Source organism: Eucalyptus grandis, chromosome 8, assembly GCF_016545825.1.
Source record: "Eucalyptus grandis isolate ANBG69807.140 chromosome 8, ASM1654582v1, whole genome shotgun sequence".
Taxonomy (NCBI): Eukaryota; Viridiplantae; Streptophyta; class Magnoliopsida; order Myrtales; family Myrtaceae; genus Eucalyptus; species Eucalyptus grandis.
Window position 1 is genome coordinate 61,636,269 of NC_052619.1, and position 24,610 is coordinate 61,660,878.

General features: G+C 39.7%; 3 protein-coding genes across 3 annotated transcripts; 2 read left to right on the plus strand and 1 right to left on the minus strand.

Moving 5' to 3' along the window:
* Positions 1-2,295: 2,295 nt before the first annotated feature.
* LOC104415462 (trihelix transcription factor GTL2) lies at positions 2,296-5,061 on the minus strand. The gene is made up of 2 exons (XM_010026756.3): positions 4,492-5,061; positions 2,296-4,091 (listed from the first exon to the last, which is right to left on the minus strand). Exons 1-2 carry the CDS (start codon positions 4,926-4,928, stop codon positions 2,549-2,551), a joined length of 1,980 nt encoding a protein of 659 aa, XP_010025058.2. The 5' UTR covers positions 4,929-5,061; the 3' UTR covers positions 2,296-2,548.
* Positions 5,062-9,996: 4,935 nt separating this feature from the next.
* LOC104430313 lies at positions 9,997-12,766 on the plus strand. The gene is made up of 6 exons (XM_010043061.3): positions 9,997-10,415; positions 10,902-11,003; positions 11,530-11,594; positions 11,978-12,033; positions 12,130-12,159; positions 12,254-12,766. The coding sequence occupies exons 1-6, from the start codon at positions 10,204-10,206 to the stop codon at positions 12,362-12,364; spliced, it is 576 nt and encodes a 191-aa protein (XP_010041363.2). The 5' UTR covers positions 9,997-10,203; the 3' UTR covers positions 12,365-12,766.
* A 1,134-nt stretch (positions 12,767-13,900) lies between these two features.
* LOC104430315 (zeta-carotene desaturase, chloroplastic/chromoplastic) lies at positions 13,901-19,652 on the plus strand. The gene is made up of 14 exons (XM_010043062.3): positions 13,901-14,264; positions 14,688-14,812; positions 15,130-15,264; positions 15,454-15,526; positions 15,673-15,746; positions 16,084-16,188; positions 16,423-16,667; positions 16,777-16,864; positions 17,465-17,507; positions 17,603-17,759; positions 17,903-18,031; positions 18,585-18,657; positions 18,847-19,011; positions 19,106-19,652. Exons 1-14 carry the CDS (start codon positions 14,102-14,104, stop codon positions 19,274-19,276), a joined length of 1,746 nt encoding a protein of 581 aa, XP_010041364.2. The 5' UTR covers positions 13,901-14,101; the 3' UTR covers positions 19,277-19,652.
* The last annotated feature ends 4,958 nt before the right edge of the window (positions 19,653-24,610 follow it).

Sequence of the window (24,610 nt, forward strand, 5' to 3'; positions counted from 1 at the left end):
CCGGACGGAGGGCCGCGCTCGATCGCGTTGACTTCCGGAGCGGGAACCGAAGGGAGAGATCGGTTGGTGGACCTCCGATCCGAGCCGTTGGATGAGCGCGGGCGCACGTGTGGCCTCCCGCAGGGGGGCTCTCCACCCTCCGATTCGGTCCCAGACGGTACGGGCAAGGATTCGGTGGAGCGGCAGCGCAGCGTACGGTGCGGTGCGCCCGCACGAGCGTCGCGTGCGCGACGTCGATGCGGGGAGGCAGGGTTGATCGACGGCGGGGAGGCGAGGACGGGGTGGGTCCCGGGGTTGGGCCCCACTTGTCAGGACGCTGCTCGAGAAGGTCAGTGTGTACTATAATCGTAATGTAAGAAGAAGCGCGTCAGACGGCCACCTGTCATGAGGTGGGGCCCGCTGCAGACAGAATTATTATGTCGCGCCCCCACTGAGCTGTCAATGCGTAAGTGATAAGAAAAATATTGTTTTTATTTTAAATCATCGAGTTTTACGGAAATACTGAGAAAATGACGACAAAAGAACCATTTTTGGAATAAGGGAAAAAATAATTGAATAATAAATTACATTTTTTTTTGGTCGAATAATAAATTACATTGGCCTCGTACAAATGCAGGGCAGGGAGTGCTATCGAAAGGGGTCTGGTGACATTCTAATTTATTTTGACATTTTATCACTTAATCAAACTAGCTGAATTTAAAAATCATTGGACACACTCGACAACATTAAGTGTTGAAAATTAAAAAAATTCGAGATTTAATGTGGTTATCACAAAGTGTAAGTCACCGTCAGTGTATAACATGGTCAAGGTCGTGTAAATAATGAGCACAACCAATATAAATTGTGATTGGATTTTTTTTCATATATCAATCAATTGAGAATCTATACTCATGATGTTTTGTAATTTTGTTTGAACTTTTCATGTTCATACGTGTGGCTAAGACCTTACATAGCGAATGGCAAATGTGGCCCCTCAAAGTTTGAATTTAATATTCATTACATCCAAATCAAATGCTTGATAGACAAAATAGGACTTGAATTAATAAAAAAAAAAAATGCATCTTATAAGAAAAATCAGAAAGGAATAATAGTGTAAATATGATTGCGGTAAGATCATTATTAAATCATTATCACCCGTTTCCATGAGGGTGTTCAATGTAAAATCACAAATAATATTCCTCAGTTCTCATCAGATGAAATTAACATGTTAGAGTCCATCTTCTAGTATATTTGATACTAGAACTTATTTTTTTGCCAGTATCTCATGCTATAACTGAAAATCTTCTTTTCATCTCACTTTTCAGAGCTTTGGTGTAATAATAAGACTATAAATGCAATTTGACTTTTCTTTGCTCTTTCACAGTCCATCAAGTATTTAATTGCCCACCTCTCTCTGACCAAATGAGGAAAATAGGGTCAATTGTAGTTTGATTCATTACTTAGTAAACTAATTTTGTAAATCCATTTTCGCAAGTCTCGCCTAAGTACAAATGACGAGACTAACACAAAATTAGAAAACATATGTTAAGAAAAGAATCAATCTAAATTAATAGCTCCTACTTATGTTTATGTCTTTTTTTTTTTGGATGATAACATTAATAGCATTAATAGATATAGGAAAGAGTGTCTAACATTTTAGATACGAAATATGTTGCACACTGCAATAACTTCATAAGTACAGACATCACCAAGTCATCCTTTCAAAGTTGAGCAAAATTAATGTAGAATAAACTGGCGATAATATTAGTTCCTTGTTCTCACTTTGAAAATCACCCATCAATCTTTCAAGAGGAGTAATAATTTGTTACAAAATTAGAGATAATTCTCCTCCACGGTTAGAAAAATAAGTTTTGTGGAGCCTTATACTAAATTGCCATGCATAATAGATAAATATAATGTATAATTTAATAGCCATCCATAAATTTGTTGTCATTACTCCCAAGTGAAAATGCAGGGTGAGAACCACTGCAAGTACAATATAAGTTTAACATGGTAGTAGCTTGTATGTATATATATACTATCAATAAAACTTTGCATTAAACGAAAATTTTATTATACCCAAAAGGGTTCATATTTTTCAAAAGAAGGGAATCAATTTAATAGAATATCGCAATTATCATCTTTTTCGCACCCCCAAAAAAAAAAAAAAAAAAAGGAAGAAGGAATTGCATTGTCTTCCACAATCTCTGAGATATGATTGTTCTATTAACTTTTTTCTATTTTTTTTTCACTTTGCCGGGCGCGCACGAGTGGCATTGTAAAGTAATGAGAGAATCATACGTGACAATAGAAAGATAATCTAAAATCTCATTTTTCAAACCTGTCGGTGCACATGGCTACAACTTTATATACTGACATTGTCCTCGGACGAGAGAAATCATATATTTATATATGATAGAAACAAAGGGAGGAACATAACAAAAAGGGACTGCTAGTACTCAAATCTTCGCAAGAAGAAAAAGGTCCAGCTAGCCTACCACTTTAAGATTATTATCATCATGATTGCACACCAAAAACATGCAAACGAAAAAAACTCTTTTTCTAGAACTCAAAACTCAAAATTAGCAGCTGGAGCTACCTGATTGGCAACGTCCTTGTCTCTACCTGCACTGAATTGCGCAGCCGACGAATCGCCGTGAGCGCTGGTCGCCGGCAAGGGCTGGTCGGCGGGCGGCACCGTGGCGGTGGCAGTGGCAGTGGCAGTGGCGGCAAGTTTTCCTTGGCTGTACAGGTGGCTCAGTTGGTGGAAATAGGGGCACGTCCTTGAGTCGAGAGACCTCTTCTTGTCGTTGTCTTTGGTTTTTCGGAAGTACTTGTTTATGTTCTCCCACTTCTCTTTGCACCTCTTGGCACTCCTCTCGTAGCCCAGCTCCGACATCTTCTGTGAGATTCTCTCCCAAAGTGGAGCTCTATTGTTGCCGTTGTTGTTTGATCCTTCCAATTTGTGATCTTCGTTGTTGGTACCACCATTGAGACTGCACCTAAGGTTTATGAGCGCTTGGACTTCATCTCTTGGCCATCTCTTCCCGAGGTCCGGATCTTTGGCCGCGTTTGGGGCTGAGTTTTGCGACCCATGATGGGTCTTTTGATGGGGGTTGGGAGGATTAGGGTTTTGAGGAGTCATGGCGGTCAAAGTTGGTGGGTTGGACCTGGATTCAGTTTGAGCCATTGCTGCTGAAGCTGAACTTGGGTCTTGTTTGGTGGGTGTGCTTTGGAAGGAGGAAGAACAAGTGGAGTGGTTGTGATTTTCCAGGGAAGACGAAGTGGGAACTTCAGCAGCATGGCTTTGCTTGTGCGTGCCCATATGGGAAGTGCTAGAATTGTCATTAGGGTTTGAGGAGTTGGGCTCAGCCAAGGAGCATGGACTTGAAGAGTTGGTTAGCAAATGCGGACTGTGATCATCATCCCCATCGAAGGAAGTGAACTTCTTGAGGAACTCAATGATGGTAGCCTGTCTGTTACCTGCAATGGCCTGCTCGTGCACCCTAGCATCAAGCTCCTTGTTCATCCTCTCCATCTCCTGCCTCTTCCATGCTTCCTCTTTCTCCACCATCTCCTTCTCTCTCCTCACCATGTCCTCAAGCAGCTTGTTGTGCATCTCCTCCTGCTGAGCCATTAACCTCTGGACAACGCTCTCACATAAGCCCTTGAACAGCTCATATTTCACTAGTCTCTCCTCCTGTGATCTTTTCCTCTTCTTGCCCTTGGAGGATGACCTGTTGATGTGGTCCTTATCATCTGTTGCTGCCTTTTTGTAATTTTGCTCTGATGCGTCGTTCACGGTCGCACGCAATTCATTTCTTGAATTGGCGCCATCGAAGTTCTGGATCATCTGACCCGCCATCTTGTCTTCTTCTTCTCCAGCTCTGAGCTTTCCCACCTTATTATCAGTGCTCTTGTCAGCTGCAAGTATTGGAGGATTGTTCTGGTGATCTCCATGATTACTATTGCACAGCTCTTCAAGCTCACTCAGCAACCTGTCGTTCTTTGGATAACTAGCACTAGCAGGTGTATATGAGCTGATGCTTTCTTCTTCAAATTTGTCCTTGCACTCAGCAGCAGTCCTTCTGAAGCCAAGCTCTGCAAGCTTCCTGCATGCAACCCACTTTAAAATAAGAATACGCGCAGACCTTGCTTCTTGTTTAATAGGCCATGAGAGTTTATTCCTCCATTTGTTTAACTTTAGGCACTATCTCTGTCTAGTTATTTTTTTTTTGGGGGAAGGGAATTTTTTAAGCTTGAAGATCCCTATACAAACTGCTGCTTCATTTTTCTTTGGTGTTAGGAAGAAACTGAACCAGTCATCAACAAGATTCTGAGCCCCAGTTCATCAAACTAATTCGGAAAGTCCAAGAAGACTATGAGATCGATGCATGCATGTGTGACACATATGCACACCTGGACAAACACACATGCACAGAGAAAAAACCTACTCGTGTCTCTCTTTCTTTTCCAATTTGGTAAAAAAAGAAAAAACTGATTCGTGTTTACCTGGATATATGTTCCCAAATGAATTCAGGGAACCAATTCTCCATGCCAGATCTGATTTTAAACAGTGCAAGCACTTCATCACTAGTCCACTGGCGATCATCATCAACAGTGGCTGCTTCTGCTAGTTTGGATCTGTCTCTCTGATCAATGCCCAAATTCACAGGGACCAAGCTGTTCTCACCATCTATCTCTTCATGAATGATGTCCTTCTGGGCTCGAGGCGGTTGGTGCAGCGGTTGCAGGAATTGGGGAGGCGGCTGCTGCAGGTGGTGGTGTTGAGGAGGGTAGAGATCGAAGGCAGCGAAATTCAAAGAAGCGAGAGGCGGCGGCGGGGGTGAAGAGGCATGTTGAAGCGGGAAAGGGAGAGGGAGAGAGAGTGATGAAGCTCTCGAGGAGGCTAGGAACTGGTGAAACTGGTCCGGCACTCCATCGAACATCTTGTGTTTGAGCTCTATCTAACTCTCTCTCCCTCTCTTTACCCCTCTCTCTCTCTCTCTCTCTCTCTCTCCCCGCCCCCAACTCTGCTCACTGTAAATTGGCAAAGTGATACCAAGAAAACTACAAAGAAAGACCCCTCTCTCCTCCCTCCCTCTCCCCCTCTTTCTCTCTCTCTCCCCTTCTCTCTCTTCTCCCATATTCATTTATCAAGGATTTTGTCCTGTTTCGGCAAAGAGATGATAACCCACCACGCTCTTTCGGCAGGAGGTGAAGTCAGTGTAGAGGGACGGGGACAGCAACCTGTCATCAGATTCAAATCATCCGTGCTGTCAATCACCATCCTCTCTCTCTCTTCCGCTGGCTGGGAACTTGGGGGAGCGCGTGCGGGAGCAGCAGCGTCCGCGAGCGTTGGGGATGGGCAGAAGAGGAGGAGAAAAACAAAAACGAGTGATGAGTTTCGAAATGCGTATGTGGGGGAGTGCATCCGAACGAAGGTTTTGGGAGGGGGGGCATCTCGGTCCCTAGAATCCTATGCACCAGCGGGTGCTGATGATGGTGTAATTAACGGCAATTGTATGGCAGGACACGTGAATTCATGCAGAGGCTGGGACCGATTTATTGAATTCCTTCGGGAAGGTGGCGCCGCTACTCTGCTGCTCTGGTCTATTGAATGCCCGGTGCACCCTTGATTGTCGCTTATGCCGCACGATAGGGATGGGCATAGTTCCAGAGTGGAACTCGGAACCTGAGAACCAGGCCGATAGGATCCTGTTAAATTGTAAGTTTCAAGGAATGTAGAGTAGGTTCCGAGTTTCAAAATGAGGAATTTCTTCGAGCAGGTAGGTTCCAAGTTCTATGTCCATATTTTAGATGGAACTCATACAGAACCTAAGATCGCTTTCCCCTATCGCATGATATGTTGGCGAGACTTGATCGTGTTAGCTAAGCAATTGCATGTGCTTGGCCATGAGATCTCATGAACAAATTTGAACAATTTGGTACAAGGGCATTGAGTCATGCGGTCATTGTTCAAGTTAGGCCTACTTTGCAGGCCAAGCCCGGGCCAGCGATGTTCTCTTTCAACGTCCGCATGGCCTCTCTCTACTCTCATGTTGCAATCGATGCGGATCTCGTCTTGACTTCTTGTGAGTGAAACTAAGTCCCCCTTCTAAATAGGGCTAATAATATGGAAGGCGTCGAGAGATTAGCAAGTCATTCTTTCCTGGAGGCTTAATCCTAAACATTGCTTTGAGAATCAAGAAAAAGGCACAATTGATAAAAAAAAATACGATGTTGTCACGTCACGTGATGATAACATTAGGTGGGTAAATTGTTTCAGTTCACTTTAGGGTCTAATTTGGCATGTCTAGATAGTTCTACACAAAACAGCATCAAAAGGCCGAGAATAGAACTACTATATGAAGATGATGGAGAGTGATCTGGCCAACTTACCTGAACCAAACAGCAATTTTTTTTTTTTTTTTTTTTTACGAGGAAAGGAACAGATCATCCTTGGCAAAGGTGTTTTTCTTTTCCAACCAAGAGTTGTCTTTTCATCAATCTTAGGAGAGATCGATTCCCCAAAAAAACATTGATGCTAGAGTAAAACCCTCTTTGTCATTGTGCTGCTGCTGCTGCTGCTGCTGCTGCTGACTGAAACGGTCCAACATGAGAGCATGTGCACGTCAGAATCTGAATCCATTTCAAGTAACGAGCTGATGACTACACACTTAGCACATCATGATACAAAATTTGTCTCCCTTCCTTGTCAAGCCATCAAGCCATTGAGTATAACATTTCTTGCTATAGATCTATAAAAACAAATCATTCTTTTTTTGAAAAATATCAATAATATATCTCGCCTTTCAGTCGATAATAGCCACTTACCTCTAATTGTGAAAAGACCAATGCTAAGGTGACAGCTCTGCCATTCTTTTCCTATTCTTGGTCACAGAATATCCCATAGAATCGGGCTACTTAGCCGATTTTCAAAGGATAAATTACAAAAGTTTCATCTGTTGTATATTGTTTATGCAGATGCAACCAATAATTTAATTTTTTGTAATATTAAGTATGCATTATTCAACGTAGAAAGAATCAATTTTCTTACATTTAACTTTCCTTTCAAAACTTACAAACTTTTGAAAGATTAAATTTTAAAAAAGAATTATGAAATACTATGTCAATATAAAAAGCCTAATTTGTTAGTCAGTACAAAATAATTACATTATGATATGCTGGATGCAATTGACAACACAACAAACTCTAATTATACAATGATGAACATGATTTGAAATTTTTTTCCTAATAATTTAATAGAGAGCAACTCTTTAGCATGTAAATCTCCCATAATTATCACATGTTTTATACATAAAAACCACCAAAAGTTTTATTTTTGTTGAAAAGAAGTTTTCCATGCTGTGTTTGATACTTATGGCTAAAGTAGATTTTCAAGTTATGTCGTGTTTATTTATTAAACAGATCGAAACAAATTGAGCATGCAACTAGGAATTGATTAAATGAATCAACTTTACATTGACCTATGTGCATCCTCTTTGGTAGGAAATGAACACGGTCAAAGAATATATATATATATATGAAGAGTCATTCAATTAATGAAGTCGATTTAGAGTGAACTTTACTTCTTTTTTAATATGGCTTTCACACTTAGATTTTTAGTTAGCAAAAAATATATGAAATGCTTCAAACTAAACAAATATAGACACATAAAGTCATGTATAGTACTCCATAATTTTTAAAACCTAATATTCTAAAAGTTTTAAATTTTCAAAGAAAAGTTAAATGCAAAAATCTTTTTTTTTGTTGTTGCATAGAATAATACAACCTTGATATTACAATCTGTGTTTGTACGTCAATTCGAATATCCTTATACTCAATTTCTTTATTATTTTTGCATCATAACTCTATATGGCAGGTAAAAGTTTTTATTTTTCAAATGAAAACGGATGAAGTAAGCAGACCAGTTTCATGGAATAATGTGTGATTGTGAAAGCAACGTTACTAGGAATAAAATTTACAGAGCGATTGCCATCGCATTGCTTTTTGGAAAGTACCAAATATGCACATGATCTTTATCTTTAGAGATCAACATACATATTTACATCAATTATCCCAGTGCCCTTGTACACGAAAATGCAATTTTGTGCCAAAAGTGCCCATCCCTAAATCCAAAAAATTCTGCACCCACTCAAAACACTCAGTACCAACTACAAACCCAATCACCCAAACCCTCAGCAAGATGCCAAAATGAGTTTGCAATGAGGGTAATTTGGTTTTCTTGATGTGGGTTTTGCTTAGAGGTATGTCCGTGGTACTTTTGCTAAATTATAGGTATGAAAGTGATTATTGGGTGAAAAATAAGGGATATTATTTTTGTATTTTCCCCCCTTTTCTGGATACACATGGAAACTTACCAAGGCATTGTATGTGGAAAACATCTTTTTGATGTGTTAAGTTAGCATGCAGCAATAATTTCGTCAGTGTAGGATTACATCAATGGGAAAAAGGTGGGTCCTGAATTCTCTTCATAAAGAGTTTCATTTGGAGAAACTGCTTAATTAGGAGAATCGATATTGGACTGATCCTATTACTAGCAATATGCTCAAGGTAGTTTGAATCTTTTAACAGAACAAAGTAAATTGTCTTATAATTGGCTTTAAACGATTATCTATTCTATTGCAAAGTAAAGAGAATCTCATATTTTATAGGGATCACATTTTTTTTTTTTGTCTTTTTCAAAATATCTATCTGCCAATTGTTTTATAATACTTTATCAATGGGTAGATGCATACGATAATAATTCCATTTATATTTCTTGTGTTTCCATTGCGGAATTCAAAATCTTCCATTTGATAAACAATCATAAATTCTTATTTTCACATCTCGAAATTCTTTTCTCTTTTTGCATATTACAAGTGGAATATTCCGTCGATGAACTTTTTCTTTTCCTGTCATCAATAATTCAAACGGTTCTGAATAAGGTGGTTTTGAAAAATCTTTCTAAATATCAATTTTTGCAAAGCCCTTTTTGCAAGTAATTTTCATCATAACATCTTAATCATCAAAGTGGAAGCTTGCTATCCACTAACGAGACAAAAGCTGCACTTTTTCACAGGCCAAGAACTGGGCCTCACCTCTGTGTTGGGCCGTTTTTGGGCTCTTACGCATCTTCTTCAACTCCTCTTCATTTCGCATAAACAAATTATCATCTAACACTATCCTATCGACACATTTACGGACTCAAAAAAACATATTTCGACTCTACTTTTGATCATTTCATTTCATATACTATCACGAAGAATTACAAGCCTTAAATTGATCCCACAGGTGTAATGTTAGGATAAGATCATAGCGAAACTGTGTAACGCGGAAACCAGCCTTTCATCGCATTCCCACAACCACAAACTCAAACTTCCTTTGTCATTGACTTTAAGCATCCAAGGGTCTATTCAAGATCCAATTGTGGAAAATCCCGCTTAGTCCACACAAACTTATGTTCTCTTGGGTGTGCTCGGTGTCGAGTGTTTTAGGAGAATTATTAGTTGTATCTGAATGACGATATCCAAATGATGTTAACCGTTAAATCATGTGGATCTCACGTGAGATTCATATGTTAGATTTATTGAATCAGATGCATGCATGTAAAATTCAAATGTTACATCAATTGAATCAGGTGCATGCAACAACTCCTCGGTCTTTGTGCCTAAGCTCAAAACTAGCCAGCAAATAAACACGCGATAACCAAATCTATGCAATTGCCACATCAATCTATTCGATATTAAAATCGATGAGACAGATTGGGACAACCCAATCTACCAGTGATCAAGACAGTGACCAAGAAAAATGGACATGGCTTTTGTCGGTAACCCTTCGTCTGATGTTGATTAAGTTGCGCTGGACCAATCATTTCCTTGTTTGGCAATAATTAATCACCCCGCAACGTCCCGATTCATTACATAAGAAAGAGACAAAGATGTCATTCATATCACTGCCGTCTTTATTTGAGGAATTCCGGCCAGGACAAACGGATCTTAGCTGTTGCTTAGACCATACCCGCCTTTCCGAATTTGCCCATGTCACGCTCAAATGATTGTGCCAGCTATCATTTGAGTGGTCTAAATCAGAGTCATTTTGGTCTGTGCATGTGTGTGTGTGTGTCCTGCATTTGGCAAGCCCCTCTTACGGTTCAGCTTAACCGTAATGGAGATTTTAAGAGGTGTGGTCAATTGAGAAGAGAGGAAGGGAGGGGGAGGGATGGTAAAGCAATTCATGGTGATGGATGCGTGGATGAGAGAAGCTGAAGAAGCTTCAGAGTTGATGGAAGAGCTGGAGAGCAAGGTCAGGAACAAGAATCCTCAGGAGATGTGCAGGCTCAGTAACGCCACTAAATCCAAACTCCTTGAGCTTGGCACGAAGCTTGATCGCCTTGAGTCTCTCCTTCACAATCCACCCTCAAAACCCGTCTTGTACTCTCTCTCTCTCTCTGTTTCTGTTTTAAACTGCTCTTCAATTTCTTGTAGGAATTAGTTTATCTGTTCACGCCTCTCATTGAATGACCATCTGGTGTTTTGAGTGAAAGAATGCTATTGGGAATTATGCCCCTTAATTCTTTTTTTCTGAATGAGCCTTTGTTCAGTAGCCTTTATTCTTTTACTAGAGATGGGCATGGCTATAAACGGACAGGCTTTTGGATTCTGTTCGTACGAAATCACTGTGATAAAGCTTCCTAATTTCTTGGCTATTGAAACTTTAGCTTACAATGGAGGATTCCATTGGAAACAAAAGATTCACATTCACATGGACCAACTTGTCCACATTTTCATATTAGACCACCTCACTTTATTTGCTCGTTGAAGAATGGGAAACAAGAGGAATCTTCTGAGCATGCGCAGACATTGCTTAGGTTGCCAATGCCTGCATGAGTAAATTCTTCAATTGCAGTTTTTCTGCAGAACTGATGAAGATTTAGGTTGGCGATGGAAAATGCTGTTGAATATTCAGCTGCGAACAAGAGAAGTGGCCGTCAGTCTCCTCATGCCAGCATCTCCAAGCAGGTATGACATTCACTGTGTCAACTTGTATTAAGGTTTATAAACTTGATAGACTGGTGGCAATTGTTAGATTAGTTGGTCCAATAAGGTAAAATTGTCAAGTTTGGCTGTACATAATGCTCCGGTAATGACTTCCCTATAGGAGATGAGCAGCAAGCTATTTCCTTTACTTCCTTTAGAGCTACAGTTCTGAAACCAATAACTTCGGCAAAAAGAACAAAAGTAGATAGGTAAATCTGAAAAAATTGTTTGATTATTGGAGGCTTCACATCATAAGTATTTTTCTTCTTTGAGACTTGCAAAAAAGTCGATCTCCCTTACTTCAAAATGACTAAAAAGCACAAACAACCTTGCGGTATCATCTAGATCATCTATGTTGTTAATTACAGTATAGTGAAGTGACTACAACCATGTGGTAGGCTAAGATAAATGCTTCCTTTGCCTGAGGTAGAGGAAAATGTAAGTCAAACTGTTGGCACATGACCTCGCCATTTCTTTATCTCAGCTTTTGCATTTTTGTTGCATCCAGGCCTGGAGATTTACATTCTGCAGACTCCAAAGAAACCAGTCAATCTACCAGCCTTTACAATCAAGGTCCAATTTATTTTGTCGAATCGTCATACTTGCTACATGAATCTGTTTTTCCGTATTAAACTGGAAGCAGAAACACTTATAATGGACAGGGAAACTGCGCGACCTCTAACATTAGTTTCCTGAATGAGTTACTGGAACAAATTGTAGTAAGCAGACACCAGAAAACTAAACTCTATTGGAATGACAACTTCAATGACCTTAAAATTTCAGCTCATGAATGGGAGAGACAAAGATGTTTTGGGTTTCTTGATTTTACTTTTCTTGTTGCCATTGATTTACCTTTGACGATTGGTTATATGAATCTGCCAAATCGAGCAGTAAACCTTGTCTTCATCTTGAATTTTTTCAATAATCTTAAGTGGATCGACTGACTTGTTATGCAGATGAGATGGCAGCCTCATTTTCGAAAGATGACCCAGAGATGCTAAGGCCTCTTTTGGTAAGTCATCATCCTGTTCTAACCACCAAGTAATCTATCCTCTGCACATCTTGTGTTCCGTTGGCTCATCCTTTTTCACTGCTTCGTTCTTGACAGTCGGATAATGCATCTCAAATTCATAAGCAGGTACTTTTTGGCTGGACAAAATTAAAAAATAAAATAAAATTCAATCTATATATGCTTGTTTATATAATCAAATGCCCGTGTTCATTGTGTGCAGGTCTCTTTCACTGCGAAGAGTTGGCTGTGGAAAGCTTGTTGGATCATATGTTCCATACTTGGAGCAACCGCACTTCTCTTAACATTGTTTGTTGTCTGTGCAATAATATGAGATACCATCAACAATTCAATACACCTGGAATTCGTCATTAAAACGGATTTCCTTAATGCTGATGCTGCAGCGCAGTGGGTAATTTGTGATCTTGGAAGGTAAAAGTAAATGGAATAGACCTAGACGACATTAGGAAAGAAAACAAAAGACCATGGTAAAATCATATGTGATGTACTGTCACATCATCTACTTTGGAGACACCAAGGGATGATATCAATGAGAGGTCGATTCTAGTATGAACAAAGTACTCTTGTCTCTTGTTGACAATTTTGCGAGTGATTCTCTCTTTATTATTAAGTTCATTGATCAGCAAAAAGGCGGTGTCTTCTATGTATTGGTTAACGAAATATTAAAGTAGGAGATCATTGGATCCAATCATCAAGCGGTCTGCCATTTGCATTGCATATCAGATTAACTGCTATCCATTCTTCATCAATTTTCCTCTTGGCAACTACCACTATCATGTTACTGTTAAAGACCAAGACGAGATCTTCAAGTTTCAAAGTGCCCCCTGGTAGATGGAATGAAGAAACCTTGGATTTCGGAATAATCTTTGGGACTCTCATGCGATTTGACTGTTCCACGCCTAATGTGTTGTTTAGGTCCAGCTCTTAAATCCATCTGAAGTGTTTTCTTGAGGCTGAGAAGAGACAAAAAGCGTCTTCTAGTGATTTACTTCAGCCTGCTAAGTCAGCTGAATTTATTCTACGATTATGCTAATGCAAAGACCTTGCTGTCCCAGACAGCTAATAAATTGTGGTATCAACATTTATTTGCTGCAAGTCTCCCTAATCAAGAGTCAAACCAATGTCCAACGATTACCACACAATTCATCAGCCCAGAAGTGTTTTCCCTGGACAATTTGTTCTCTCATTTCGGATTTCTCTCAAAGTCACATGAAACAGAAAGAAGAGACTAAATGCTGTCATAAGCATAACATAAGGCATCTACTAACTCAAAATTTGATATCCTGTTAAGAGCATCTTTTCATTTTGCGGGTTCCTTTTTGGGCTTAAAGACAAGTTACTTGCGAGGGGAAGTGGGTACCACAGTTCTGGTGGCATTTCATCAATATAAGCAGCAAAAGAAAAGGGGGAAAAGTGGTGGCAATTTTCTTTTTCTGCAAAGTTTTTTCAGGCTTTATCTCATCCGGGCCAGACAAACTGAAGCTCACCAAGAAAACCTTCTACACAGGAACACCCAACACTAGGTACTAATTGCCGTAACACCCATGAAAAAGATAAGGTGGACAGCATTAAACACCCCACTAAGCAAATGCCAAACCCATGAAACAAGACAAAATTAAAAACAGAGCCGACATAAAGATGATATCACAAAAAAATATAAAAATTGAGTTTTTTTTTTTTTTTTTTTTGTAATTACATATTGGGTGCCCCATTATCTCTTTTAGTGGCAATAACATTCCATTAGCTAAAAAATAATTCCCACCGTATCAACCGCAATAACCTCCAAAATTTCAACCGGCAGACTCAATTTTAAGCCTTCGATTACCTGACAAAACTCTCTTATAGCATCTCTCCTTGTCCAGATACCCTGAAGCCTAACTTTCTCTCTCTAAACTATTTAGCACTGTAGCCACTTATGTTTCTCTCTCTCTCTCTCTACCCAAGGAGAGTGCTGGCGACGTTAAAAACTACAAAATTCTGTGATTCAGACACGTCCCACGCCATAAAGTTTTGAGCTTTGCCCAGCTTCTTGGGCTCTTGGCACCTGCCTATGGCTTCGCCCGTTGCTTTTCCGACGACCTCCGTGACCCGGACCCGGAACGGAAATGGTGAATTCTTGCTATCGGGTCGCCGCCGGCATCTGTGGAAGGTGCCGCAGAGGCTGTGCGTTCGGTCATCGCTGGACTCGAATGTGTCAGACATGAGCGTTAATGGTATGCAGAGCTCAAATTTCACTCTGTTCTAGTTCTAGTTTTCTGGGTTCAATTTACTTTTTTCGCTTCTGTTTCTAGTTTTTTTGGGGCTGATTAATCTAATTCGAGAGAGGGCCTGTTATTGTTTTAATGGACCTTACGAAATTCAAGGTGAAACTTTTTCATATTATACTCAGATTCAGTGTTTTGGGACTGGGAGTATATTCTGCCGTCCATTTCTATCATGATGAAGAGCTGATAAGAGTGAGAATCAAGTGTTGGTTAAAAATGATTTGCCAGTCCTGTGTTGTCTGATTAGTTTAAGCTGTGTAAGGAGGAAGGAGAAATGTGTATATTATTTGACTGATGATTGTAAGTTGGGTTGATAATCTCGGGCTTTTAGTAGTTAAATCCGGCTACGCAACTCGCTGGTTTTCTCTGCAGCTCCCAAGGGCTTGTTCCCTCCGGAGCCTGAACATTACAGGGGGCCGAAGCTGAAAGTAGCAATCATAGGAGCAGGGCTTGCCGGTATGTCGACTGCAGTCGAGCTTTTGGATCAAGGCCACGAGGTCCGTTTTTCTTTATTCTAAAGGCTTCCCAATACGCAACAGCAATAGTTACTTGTTTGTTGCCATCACTTGTTTTTTCACCTCTGAAAGAACATCAACTAGATATTTTAATTATATGATCTCAAAGTGATGGGGAATCAAATTAATGTTGGACTTTGAGTGAATTACAGAAGCATGCTTTGCTTGAGAAAATTTAAACATTTGTTTATGTAAGCATTGCTTCATTTGGGAGCTCATGTGTGCAAATAGCGGTTAATGTTCTTTGGATACCTTCTGATGATATTTTTGGTGGTTGTAATCATGTCTTATATTTTCAGGTTGATATATATGAGTCAAGGTCCTTCATTGGTGGGAAAGTCGGTTCGTTCGTTGATAAACGTGGAAACCACGTCGAAATGGGTCTGCATGTCTTTTTTGGCTGCTACAACAATCTTTTTCGTTTGATGAAGAAGGTGAACATATTGTATTTTCTCATTATGAGAATGTAAATCAATAATGTGTTTTCTTGGAACTAGTCTTATCTTTTTGCTAGGAACTAATCATTCTTTATGCAGAGTAAGTCTGAATCATTTTTAAGTATGTTAAAGTATGGAAATTCTGCGGTTTCTGATGATTTCTCTTTCATTTTCTCTTCAACATAGGTGGGTGCAGAGCAAAATTTGCTTGTGAAGGATCACTCCCACACCTTTGTGAACAAAGGCGGTGAAATTGGTGGTATTGTTCAACCTTTAAAAACTGACAATAAATTGCCTTTTTTCTAGCTTCGTGGCAGAATTCATTTCATGATAAAACCCTTACATTGTGGTGATATACAAATGAGTTATTTTGGAGTAAAACTTCATGAATCGATTTTTTGTCAGAACTTGATTTTCGGTTTCCTGTTGGTGCTCCACTGCACGGGATTAATGCATTCTTGTCAACAAATCAACTGAAGGTAATGTTTCAGGAAGAATACATTATGAATATTTCTCTTTCTTCCTGATGCTTGCTACTACTGCCCAGATTTCCATTATGCTGTAATTCACTAGCATTTAAATTTTATTGACGAAATAATCTAACATATGAGTGTCTTGTAATCTTCTTTCAAGCGAACTTTACTATTCAAATGGTTTGAACATTAAGTTTTGCTTTGCATGATATGTGTCAATTACCCGCAGCTGTGGTTACCAACTAGGGCTTTGATTGATACTGGATATAAAAAAGCAAACAATTTTTCTGGGACATGAGTTCACAGATGACATAAGCGCTCTTTCTTCAATCATTGCATGCAGACTTATGATAAAGCCAGAAATGCCATTGCTCTTGCACTGAGTCCAGTCGTGAAGGCTCTAGTCAATCCAGATGGAGCGCTGAAGGACATACGTGACTTGGATAGTGTAAGATGATAAACTTAGTGGTCTATTCTTTTGGATTATCTTCTCATTTTCATCTATGTGAATGGATTCCAGAATCCTGTAGAGGAATTTCTTCAAGTGTTTTGTTTTAGTTACGTCTCTGGAGGTTCTTCTTTCCTTGGAACTTCATAAAATTTCTTCCTCTTCTCCATGGTAGTTTCACTCAATAACGTTTCAGTTGTTGCTTAATTGCTAAAATTCTGTTGCCTCTTGCAGGTAAGCTTCTCTGATTGGTTTATGTCCAAGGGCGGCACACGGATGAGCATCCAGAGAATGTGGGATCCTGTTGCCTATGCCCTCGGATTTATAGACTGTGATAACATCAGCGCTCGCTGTATGCTCACAATATTTGCATTGTTTGCCACCAAAACAGAGGCTTCTCTACTACGCATGCTCAAGGGCTCTCCAGACATTTACTTGAGTGGCCCAATTAGGAAGTACATTACAGACAAAGGAGGCAGGTATATGCATCTTTTCAAAAGATCCTTTCAAAGCGAGTGATTGACAATATTTTTTTCCCTCATTTTCAAGTGATCTATGTTAATCTAGAATCTCTCTCCGCTAGAACAGGTTCCATCTTAGGTGGGGATGCAGAGAGATACTCTATGATAAATCTGCTGATGGAGGGACATACATTGCAGGACTTGCTATGTCTAAAGTAATATGTTCACCTTCTTCCCTTAAGTTGGAATGCCTATGGTACTAGTTCATGCATTTAAAGACATTTTCTAGGACTAGTTTGTCAACTACTTGATTTGTGAAGCTCTTTTTTCCTGACATTATCTAGTCAGTCCAAGAGAAGTCTTCTTGATATGTCTGACCAATTTAGCATTACTCGTGTATATTTCCTTGCGAAGAAATACCCCAAAGAAAGAAAAGAAATGTACCAAGCCATCATCAAATAGGACCCGTATTAAGCCAATAAAAGGTCTTCCCATCAATTTAATCAAGATGACAACTCCTTCGGCTGATAAGCTTTCAGACAATTCTCTTACTGTGCGAGTTATAGATTGGTAATTTACGCTGCTGATAATCATCAAGTGGCCTTCGAATTGGTCAAGGAAGAGGTTATAAAGTTGATTTGTTTCAATAAAGCATCAAGTAAGTGCGATGGTATCCTTCTCTTGCTACAGTGTGAATAATCTTCCAATGCTAACAAACATTAATGGCATTACCACAAGCTGCATATGGTTTTCAGGAATGCGCATCTCTTATTTTTGTCAGGCTAACATAAGGTTCATGGAAATTTGTTTCTCAGGCTACCAATAAGAAAGTTGTGAAAGCTGATGCTTATGTAGCAGGTCTGTAATTAGATCTTCTATCCAGGTATTCTTTACTTTTTTTCTTTAGATTTATGAAAATCGAATATCATTAGATTCGCCCACCTGAATGGCAGCATGTGATGTCCCTGGCATCAAGAGACTTCTACCGTCACAATGGAGGGAATGGGAGTTCTTTGATAATATTTACCAGCTAGTTGGTGTGCCTGTTGTCACTGTGCAGCTTCGGTACAATGGCTGGGTAACAGAGTTGCAGGATCTAGAGAGATCAAGGTAATCTTCTGTGGAATTGTGAATGTGAGTTTTGCAAAAATAATGCGGTCTCTTACTAAAGCTAGCTGCAAAAACCCAAAATTCCATTCTCCTATACTTTAAAGAGCATATTACGGACATGTTAACCGAGAGACAATTGATAGGCAATTGAGGAAAGCTGCTGGGTTAGACAACCTTCTTTACACTCCAGATGCAGATTTCTCTTGCTTCGCAGACCTTGCGCTCACTTCTCCAGAAGATTACTACATTGAGGGACAAGGTTCCTTGCTCCAGTAAGAAAATTCACTGTTTCTTTTGACAAATGTTTACAAAGCTCAATTTCTTTGAGATCTGCTGTTTTGAAGATGGATCTTGTTGGGTAAACAATATTCGAGTTCTTTATAATCGCGAAGAAGTTTCTTCATTTTGTTAGGACTATGTGCATATTTTCATTAGTTCAGAATGGGTGATCTCTCTCTCTCTCGCCCCCCCTCCCCCCTCTCTCTCTCCTTCTCTCTCAGAGAGCTTACAAAATCTGAACTAGAGACAAGAAAACTTTTGATGGGAAAATGAATCTCTTTATCAACACTTTCTTAAGCAATATGCCATGAGGCTTCTCTTGGGTTATTTGTTTCTCATAATCTTAAATGTTTCTTAGACCGAACTTGTGTCAAAAGATCTATTGTCAAGATTCATTGTATCAGATTCGAAATATTGATTAAACTTTAATATAGGTCTTTTGCATGCTCATCAAACATAGAATGTAGTTTATGTTTGAATGCTAACAAATATTTATAGTCTCCTGGTTGGATGTGCCATGACTGATTTAAATCTGTTTTATTCCAGATGTGTCCTGACACCAGGTGATCCATATATGCCTTTGCCGAATGATGAGATCATCAAAAGAGTCTCTAAGCAGGTTCGTCTTTTAGAAGCCCAATCTTTCTTTGAATGACACCGTCCCTTCCTTTAATATGGAACAAGTAGGCTTTGTTCTTTTGCTTAAATCCTAGGTTCGGAACTTTTGTGCACTTCTCTTATTGCACCATGCCGTACATGCTCGGCATGTTTTCAATTCTGATATGTTTACGGCCTCCTTTTGTATCAGGTCCTCACATTGTTCCCGTCAGCTCAAGGCTTAGAAGTGACTTGGTCTTCTGTCGTCAAAATTGGACAATCTCTCTACCGAGAAGCTCCTGGTAAAGATCCATTCAGACCTGATCAGAAGACACCCATCAAAAACTTTTTCCTCGCCGGCTCGTACACAAAACAGGTTATTTTACTTTTTCTTAGGTTGATGTGAGCTTAATGGCTGATTCTGTCAAATAAAATCGAGAAAGAGGTGGCTTAAGAATTTGCTTGTGCAGGATTACATTGATAGCATGGAAGGTGCCACTTTATCCGGGAGGCAGGCTTCAGCATACATATGCAATGCTGGGGAAGAGCTGGTGGCTTTGCGAAAGAAGATAGCCACCGCTATCGATTCTCAAGTCCAGGAGAACACTCCTAATACCAAGGACGAGCTAAGTCTTGTCTAATACGCAGGCTATTGATTTTACAGGGACGAGAAAGGCGACGTAGCCGGGAGGCGCATTAATCACGATGTAAGTTGCATCCTGAATGGGGAGCAAGTAGAAGTATCCATATGTATCGTGAAACCGATAGCGTAACGGGCATTGTATTTTGGGGCTTGTTCAATGAAAGAAATTGGCGGGGGGTTGATCATCTGGTGAAAGTTGCTGCTGCAATCAACTATCTGAAATTTAAGCTAGATGGTCCCGTTTCATCAGTGTGATCATGGGTTAAAGCTTGTGAGTTCTGTCAACCATTCTCGTTTTCTTCTCTCCTCTTCTTTCATCCTTTTCGCTGCGACGTTCAAATACTCGGTACCTAAAGTTTAAATGATTTCATTTCCGCGGTTTGGTTATGACTGAAATCCAATTATTTTGAATAACATTGTCAAAGCAACTTTGTCTGATTGACTAGGATCATTAGTATTTTTCTGCAAACATTGAAATTTTGCTGGTTATCTAGATGAGTTAGCATACATTCAGGTAATAAACTCTATGCTAGGTCTCTAAACTGATGGGTCGGGCATCTCAAGTCTATACCGGCCCATAAGGACTTGGTCTCCACAACATGCTTTGGGATGGAAAGGAAAGATTCTTTTATGTGCTCAGTCCATTCGAGATCAATATACCCAAGCCATTCGATCAGATTGAGCATTTGCCTAAAATCCTTTAAGCTAAACTATTTTGCATTTTTCTAATGAACTTTCAAAATGCTGAACCAAATACACTCTGATTCGACAGGAGATGTTGAGATTGTTAAAATGATAGTTATTTCTTTTTTTGCACATTTAGCTAATTTGTTTGACGGTTGTCATAGTTTTTAGGAGTTAGTGGAGTAATTGATTTGTGTAGATAATTGATTGTTATAAGTCCTATTTCGGTGGTGTTTTATTATGTATTTGCCTTTGTAAAGACTTCAAAGTTCTGAATAAAAAAGAAGCTTCAACCTCATCTCTCCTCTCCTTTAGCTATTCTACAGAGACTCAACAATCGATTCGTTCATGTTAAGCTCACACGAACCCGATAACATGCTGTCCAAGCAAAAATCCCAATACAAACTATTAATCCAGCACGCCAAGGGATGATCCACATGGAACTTGGCCCCATGAAGATCGTCATCAAGGACGCAAAATCCAACCTAAAGGGCGAAAAAGGAACTTCAAAAGGTGCTGCATCACCTGCCCTCTTCCCCTAGTCAAACGTACATCTCCACAAGAAAACAATAAATCCGATCAGTTTGACGTTTGTGGAGCACGGCCGAATCGGATCGAACCTAGAGCTATGGACGCGGTCGCAATCCGCCGGATCGCTCAGTCCGACATTATTTCAATTTCCAGGAAGAATTACGAGTCACATCACATGTCAGCATGGCACTATGCCAACCATATGTTTCTCTACTCAAACGTCATTTCCTGCACTGCCCTGATGAGCTCGCGCCCGATGGAACTGGATGCAGCACGAGAAAACGGGATCAGCCCCACGCGCGTGATCTCGCCTTGCGCAAAACGTCGTCTCCATGCGTTTAGAAATCTAGGGAAAAAAGGGCGTTGCGGATGGCGACTGATAATGGGTTTTCGTTCAAACCTCGCGATCCGTGGACTTCGAGGCCTTAAAAGAGACTTGCAAGTTTAAGCATGTTCGGCTTCTTTTTTTCAAACAAAGATTTAGTTGGTCGTACACTTCTATTTAATTTATATAATCATGCGCCGTACAATGTGGACTAGCTCTCGTTGTTGTCGAAATATACCAATTATTAATTGAGGATGATATTCAAATCGATATCATTGATTTCTTCCCATTGCAGAGCTTCGGTAGGTGGTATCTCATTACATCTTCTTGTATTGTGGTATTGAAGAAACATGGGGGTATGGAAAAGAACCTTTAATATATGCCGGACGACAGACCCGGCGGGATCCTAAGTCGATGAATAATAGTTTTTCGCAGATTTTGCGATGGAGTCGTGGACGGCTTGTATGGGGACGATTCTAGGAAACGGGTCGTGTATCCAAAATCCTGAAAGGGCTGCACAGCATGCGCCATCTCGTTCTTGATTAACCCGGGAAAGCCTCGCTCGCAACAGGAATACTTCCTACACTTGTTAGTTTGCTAAACCGGCGTCTCGACCACTCTAATCGACCCGGGCCTGCCGACATGCCTGGTGCTCAGGACTCGCCAGGATCGCCCTCTTTCTCTCTCTCTCTCTCTCTCTCTCTCTCTAGGGAGAGATCCACCAAAAAAACCTACACATGATACACAGACACGCAAGGAACATGGCATGTGCGGGTTAAGGTTGGGTGGGATCATGGATGCCATCCTCACATGCCTCTTAAAAGACTTGTCGTCGGCGCATGTGAGACGAGGAAGTTGCGGCTTCAACGAGAGAACCGCGGCGACCCCACGAACACTCAATCATTTTCTTCTTTCTTCTTTCTTTTACCCTACTTGAACTTCGTGAAACATGACGAAGGTGGTCCCGATGCGATTCTCTTTAAACGACGTTTCGATAATCCCTAATGTAAAATGTAGAAATCGAGGTTTGCATTTTTCACTCTTTTTTTTTTTTTACTGTAATTTCTGTCGCAAAAGTACTTTCTATTTAAAAGAGTCAAATTGAGAAGTTCAAATCCATCCTGGTCCGGACGTGGGAAAGATAATTTATGTCGAATTTATAGCATGTCGGATCATAGAATGAGGATTTTCATTTTCTCGGGCTGATATGTAAGGTGAAAGAAGTTCTATGGATTCTTGATGATCAGTCATATATTTCATTCGTCAAAAAAGAAAAATAATCTCGTATTTTTAGGGGGATTTTAATTTTTCTTTTCTTCTGAAAGAATATGCTTCTCAATTGCTTATTCTACGGATGAAACAACCGTGACTGGTCAACTATTATGTCTAACGTGCGTGAACATGCTAGTTCAGGAATAAACTAATGCCACGTTTGGGAGGTTGAGGGAAAGGAAACTTTAGGGAAATTATGAACGTATTACCAAATGTGCAAATTAAATAGCTAAATCCTTGTTGACTGACCTTTATATGACTCCACCACCCCTCCCTCATTCCATATGAGAAGAGTTTTAGAGTTTCGACGACCTCGCACCGGTCGACATCGTACCCGTTCATGTCCTCAGCGCACAAAAACGCAAGCCGTGGGCAGACATGGGCCTGCCTTTCTAGCTGCTTCGACCTCGAGCCGCGAAACAGCACATGCCCCCGTCACGCAACATCCGCACCATGAGAGCTTGAGGCCGGGAGGGGGGGAGTCCGTAGAACCGAGATGATTTCTCTCGCAGAGAGGTGTTTCTTTTCTGTAGAAACAGCATGGTATTCAGCAGTTCTCGTAAGACAGAGAGCTTGTCTTTCAAGTGATGAAATTCTGGCTTTATGACCAGGGAAGTTGCCATTGCGTCAGCAGCCGATGTAGCAAGAAAGCGAAGGATGAAACGACCTTCCACATAAAGCTTTGGGCAAGCAAACATCGAAGTTGAGAGACAGTTCATTTTCAACCATTCAGCGCGGGATAGCCGGAAGGAATTCTTGATGTGGAAAGGGATGCCCATGTCGGTCCTAAATTTATTCTGTAAACGAGCAAGTTCTTAGCAGATGATCCAACGACTCAACAGCATGAGCACACATGAGGCAAGAAGCGTTGATGTTCGACCCTCCATCAGCCAAAAGGGTTACGGTGGCAATCGCAACATGGTTAAACAACCAGAGCAAATGCTGGATCGTGGGTAAAGTTTTTGCCTTACAAAATCAATCCCAGTCACCTCCTTGATTCGCCTCACCACATATATGATTAGCTAGGTGATAGCAGATGAGAGCGAGAAGTTGTAGTAATACAAGGCAGAAGCTAACCAAACTTTACGATTAAATCAATGTAAATTCACTAGAGAAACAACTAATAAAGATTTACGTAATTCAATTTGAGTGTCAATATCTATTTCACGGGAAGAACCAATAAAAAGTAATCTACTAATAATCAGAGAATCAAAGTTACAATCACTCATACGATTAAGTGCTTTTAGCACCTAGATTAAGCCCAAAATAAACCCAAATATATTATCTTACAATATCTCACTGATAACTCACTATAAAAACTTACAGATAGAAAATTTGATATTACTCTTGTTTGTTCTACTTCATCTAATAGCAATTCCATCTAAAATAGGAACTTTGTTATGGGAAACCTACTTAAACTAGGAAACTTACTCAAAATAGAGACATATTTTCAACAATCTCCACCTTAACTCGATATCTAAACCAAGTCATAGTGCCTATTACTCATCTCAGTATTACGAAATCACATGCTGATTCCAAAAAAATAATGCAAGCAAACAATCCACCAAACAAAATATAATGATAAAAGAACAAAATCATAAGAATACACCATAAAATTTGTTATCAAAGTTTACCCAAACTTGGGTTACATTTCCATGCAAAAGCACTCTGCGAATCCACTAGATTTTAAAGAAAGTTCGAATACAATGATGATTTTCTCTCAAAATCAAAACACAAAGAGATTGAGAATTCTCACAAAGAAAGAAATTCACTTTTTCTTTCCTTTATATTTCCTTATTCAACATCTTGACGATTAGCATCTAACTATACTAATATAAAGGTGTAGCTTTTAACCTAAAAGCAAAATTAATAGAAAAGACAAAAAAAAAAAAAACCCTAAAAAAGATTTGGCTTGATCTAACAACAATCTTCCACTTGAAGACAAATATACCTAACACACCAAGCAATATTATATCCATCTTCTTCAAAAGTTGGTAACTAAAAAACTCGTGCTTCTGCAATATTTCTTATCAATCAGCATGGAGTAATACCAATGGTAGTAGTATTTAAAATATGCATCTCTTTGTCTACTACTATGGTCAAAATGTCAGCTGACTTTTTCGAGCCATTAATAATCTATAACTTTAACTCGTTACCTTTCAATAATGACCTAATAAAGTGATAATACTTCTTGATATGTCAAATCATTAAGTAATAAGCTATATTGTTTGCTAAGTGCACTATACTTTGACTATCATTCCACAATGTATTGATTGGTTACTTTCAATGTAACTCCCCCATGTAATCTTGTAACCACACAATTTCCGTGGAGACTTACTCTCCTTCTATTGTTGATAGAGCCACTGTTTTATGTAGTTGAGATACTCGACTCATTGATGCACCTACAACTATTAAGATATATGGTACTCTTACTACTATATTTGTAAGAAGATGAAGGAAAAGGAAAGGAGAATTGAAGAACTCGAGAATGGAGAGAAGTTTTGTATATTCTATTGTCTT

Coding starts and splice junctions, on each gene's coding strand:
- LOC104415462 (XM_010026756.3), bottom strand. CDS start 4,928: ATGTTCGATGGAGTGCCGGACCAGTTTCACCAGTTCCTAGCCTCCTCG. Junction 4,092..4,491: donor ATTTGGGAACATATATCCAG/GTAAACACGAAT, acceptor GGTTGCATGCAG/GAAGCTTGCAGAGCTTGGCT.
- LOC104430313 (XM_010043061.3), top strand. CDS start 10,204: ATGGTAAAGCAATTCATGGTGATGGATGCGTGGATGAGAGAAGCTGAA. Junction 12,034..12,129: donor AGATGCTAAGGCCTCTTTTG/GTAAGTCATCAT, acceptor CGTTCTTGACAG/TCGGATAATGCATCTCAAAT. Junction 12,160..12,253: donor CATCTCAAATTCATAAGCAG/GTACTTTTTGGC, acceptor CATTGTGTGCAG/GTCTCTTTCACTGCGAAGAG.
- LOC104430315 (XM_010043062.3), top strand. CDS start 14,102: ATGGCTTCGCCCGTTGCTTTTCCGACGACCTCCGTGACCCGGACCCGG. Junction 16,189..16,422: donor ACATACGTGACTTGGATAGT/GTAAGATGATAA, acceptor TGCCTCTTGCAG/GTAAGCTTCTCTGATTGGTT. Junction 17,760..17,902: donor CAGGATCTAGAGAGATCAAG/GTAATCTTCTGT, acceptor GACAATTGATAG/GCAATTGAGGAAAGCTGCTG.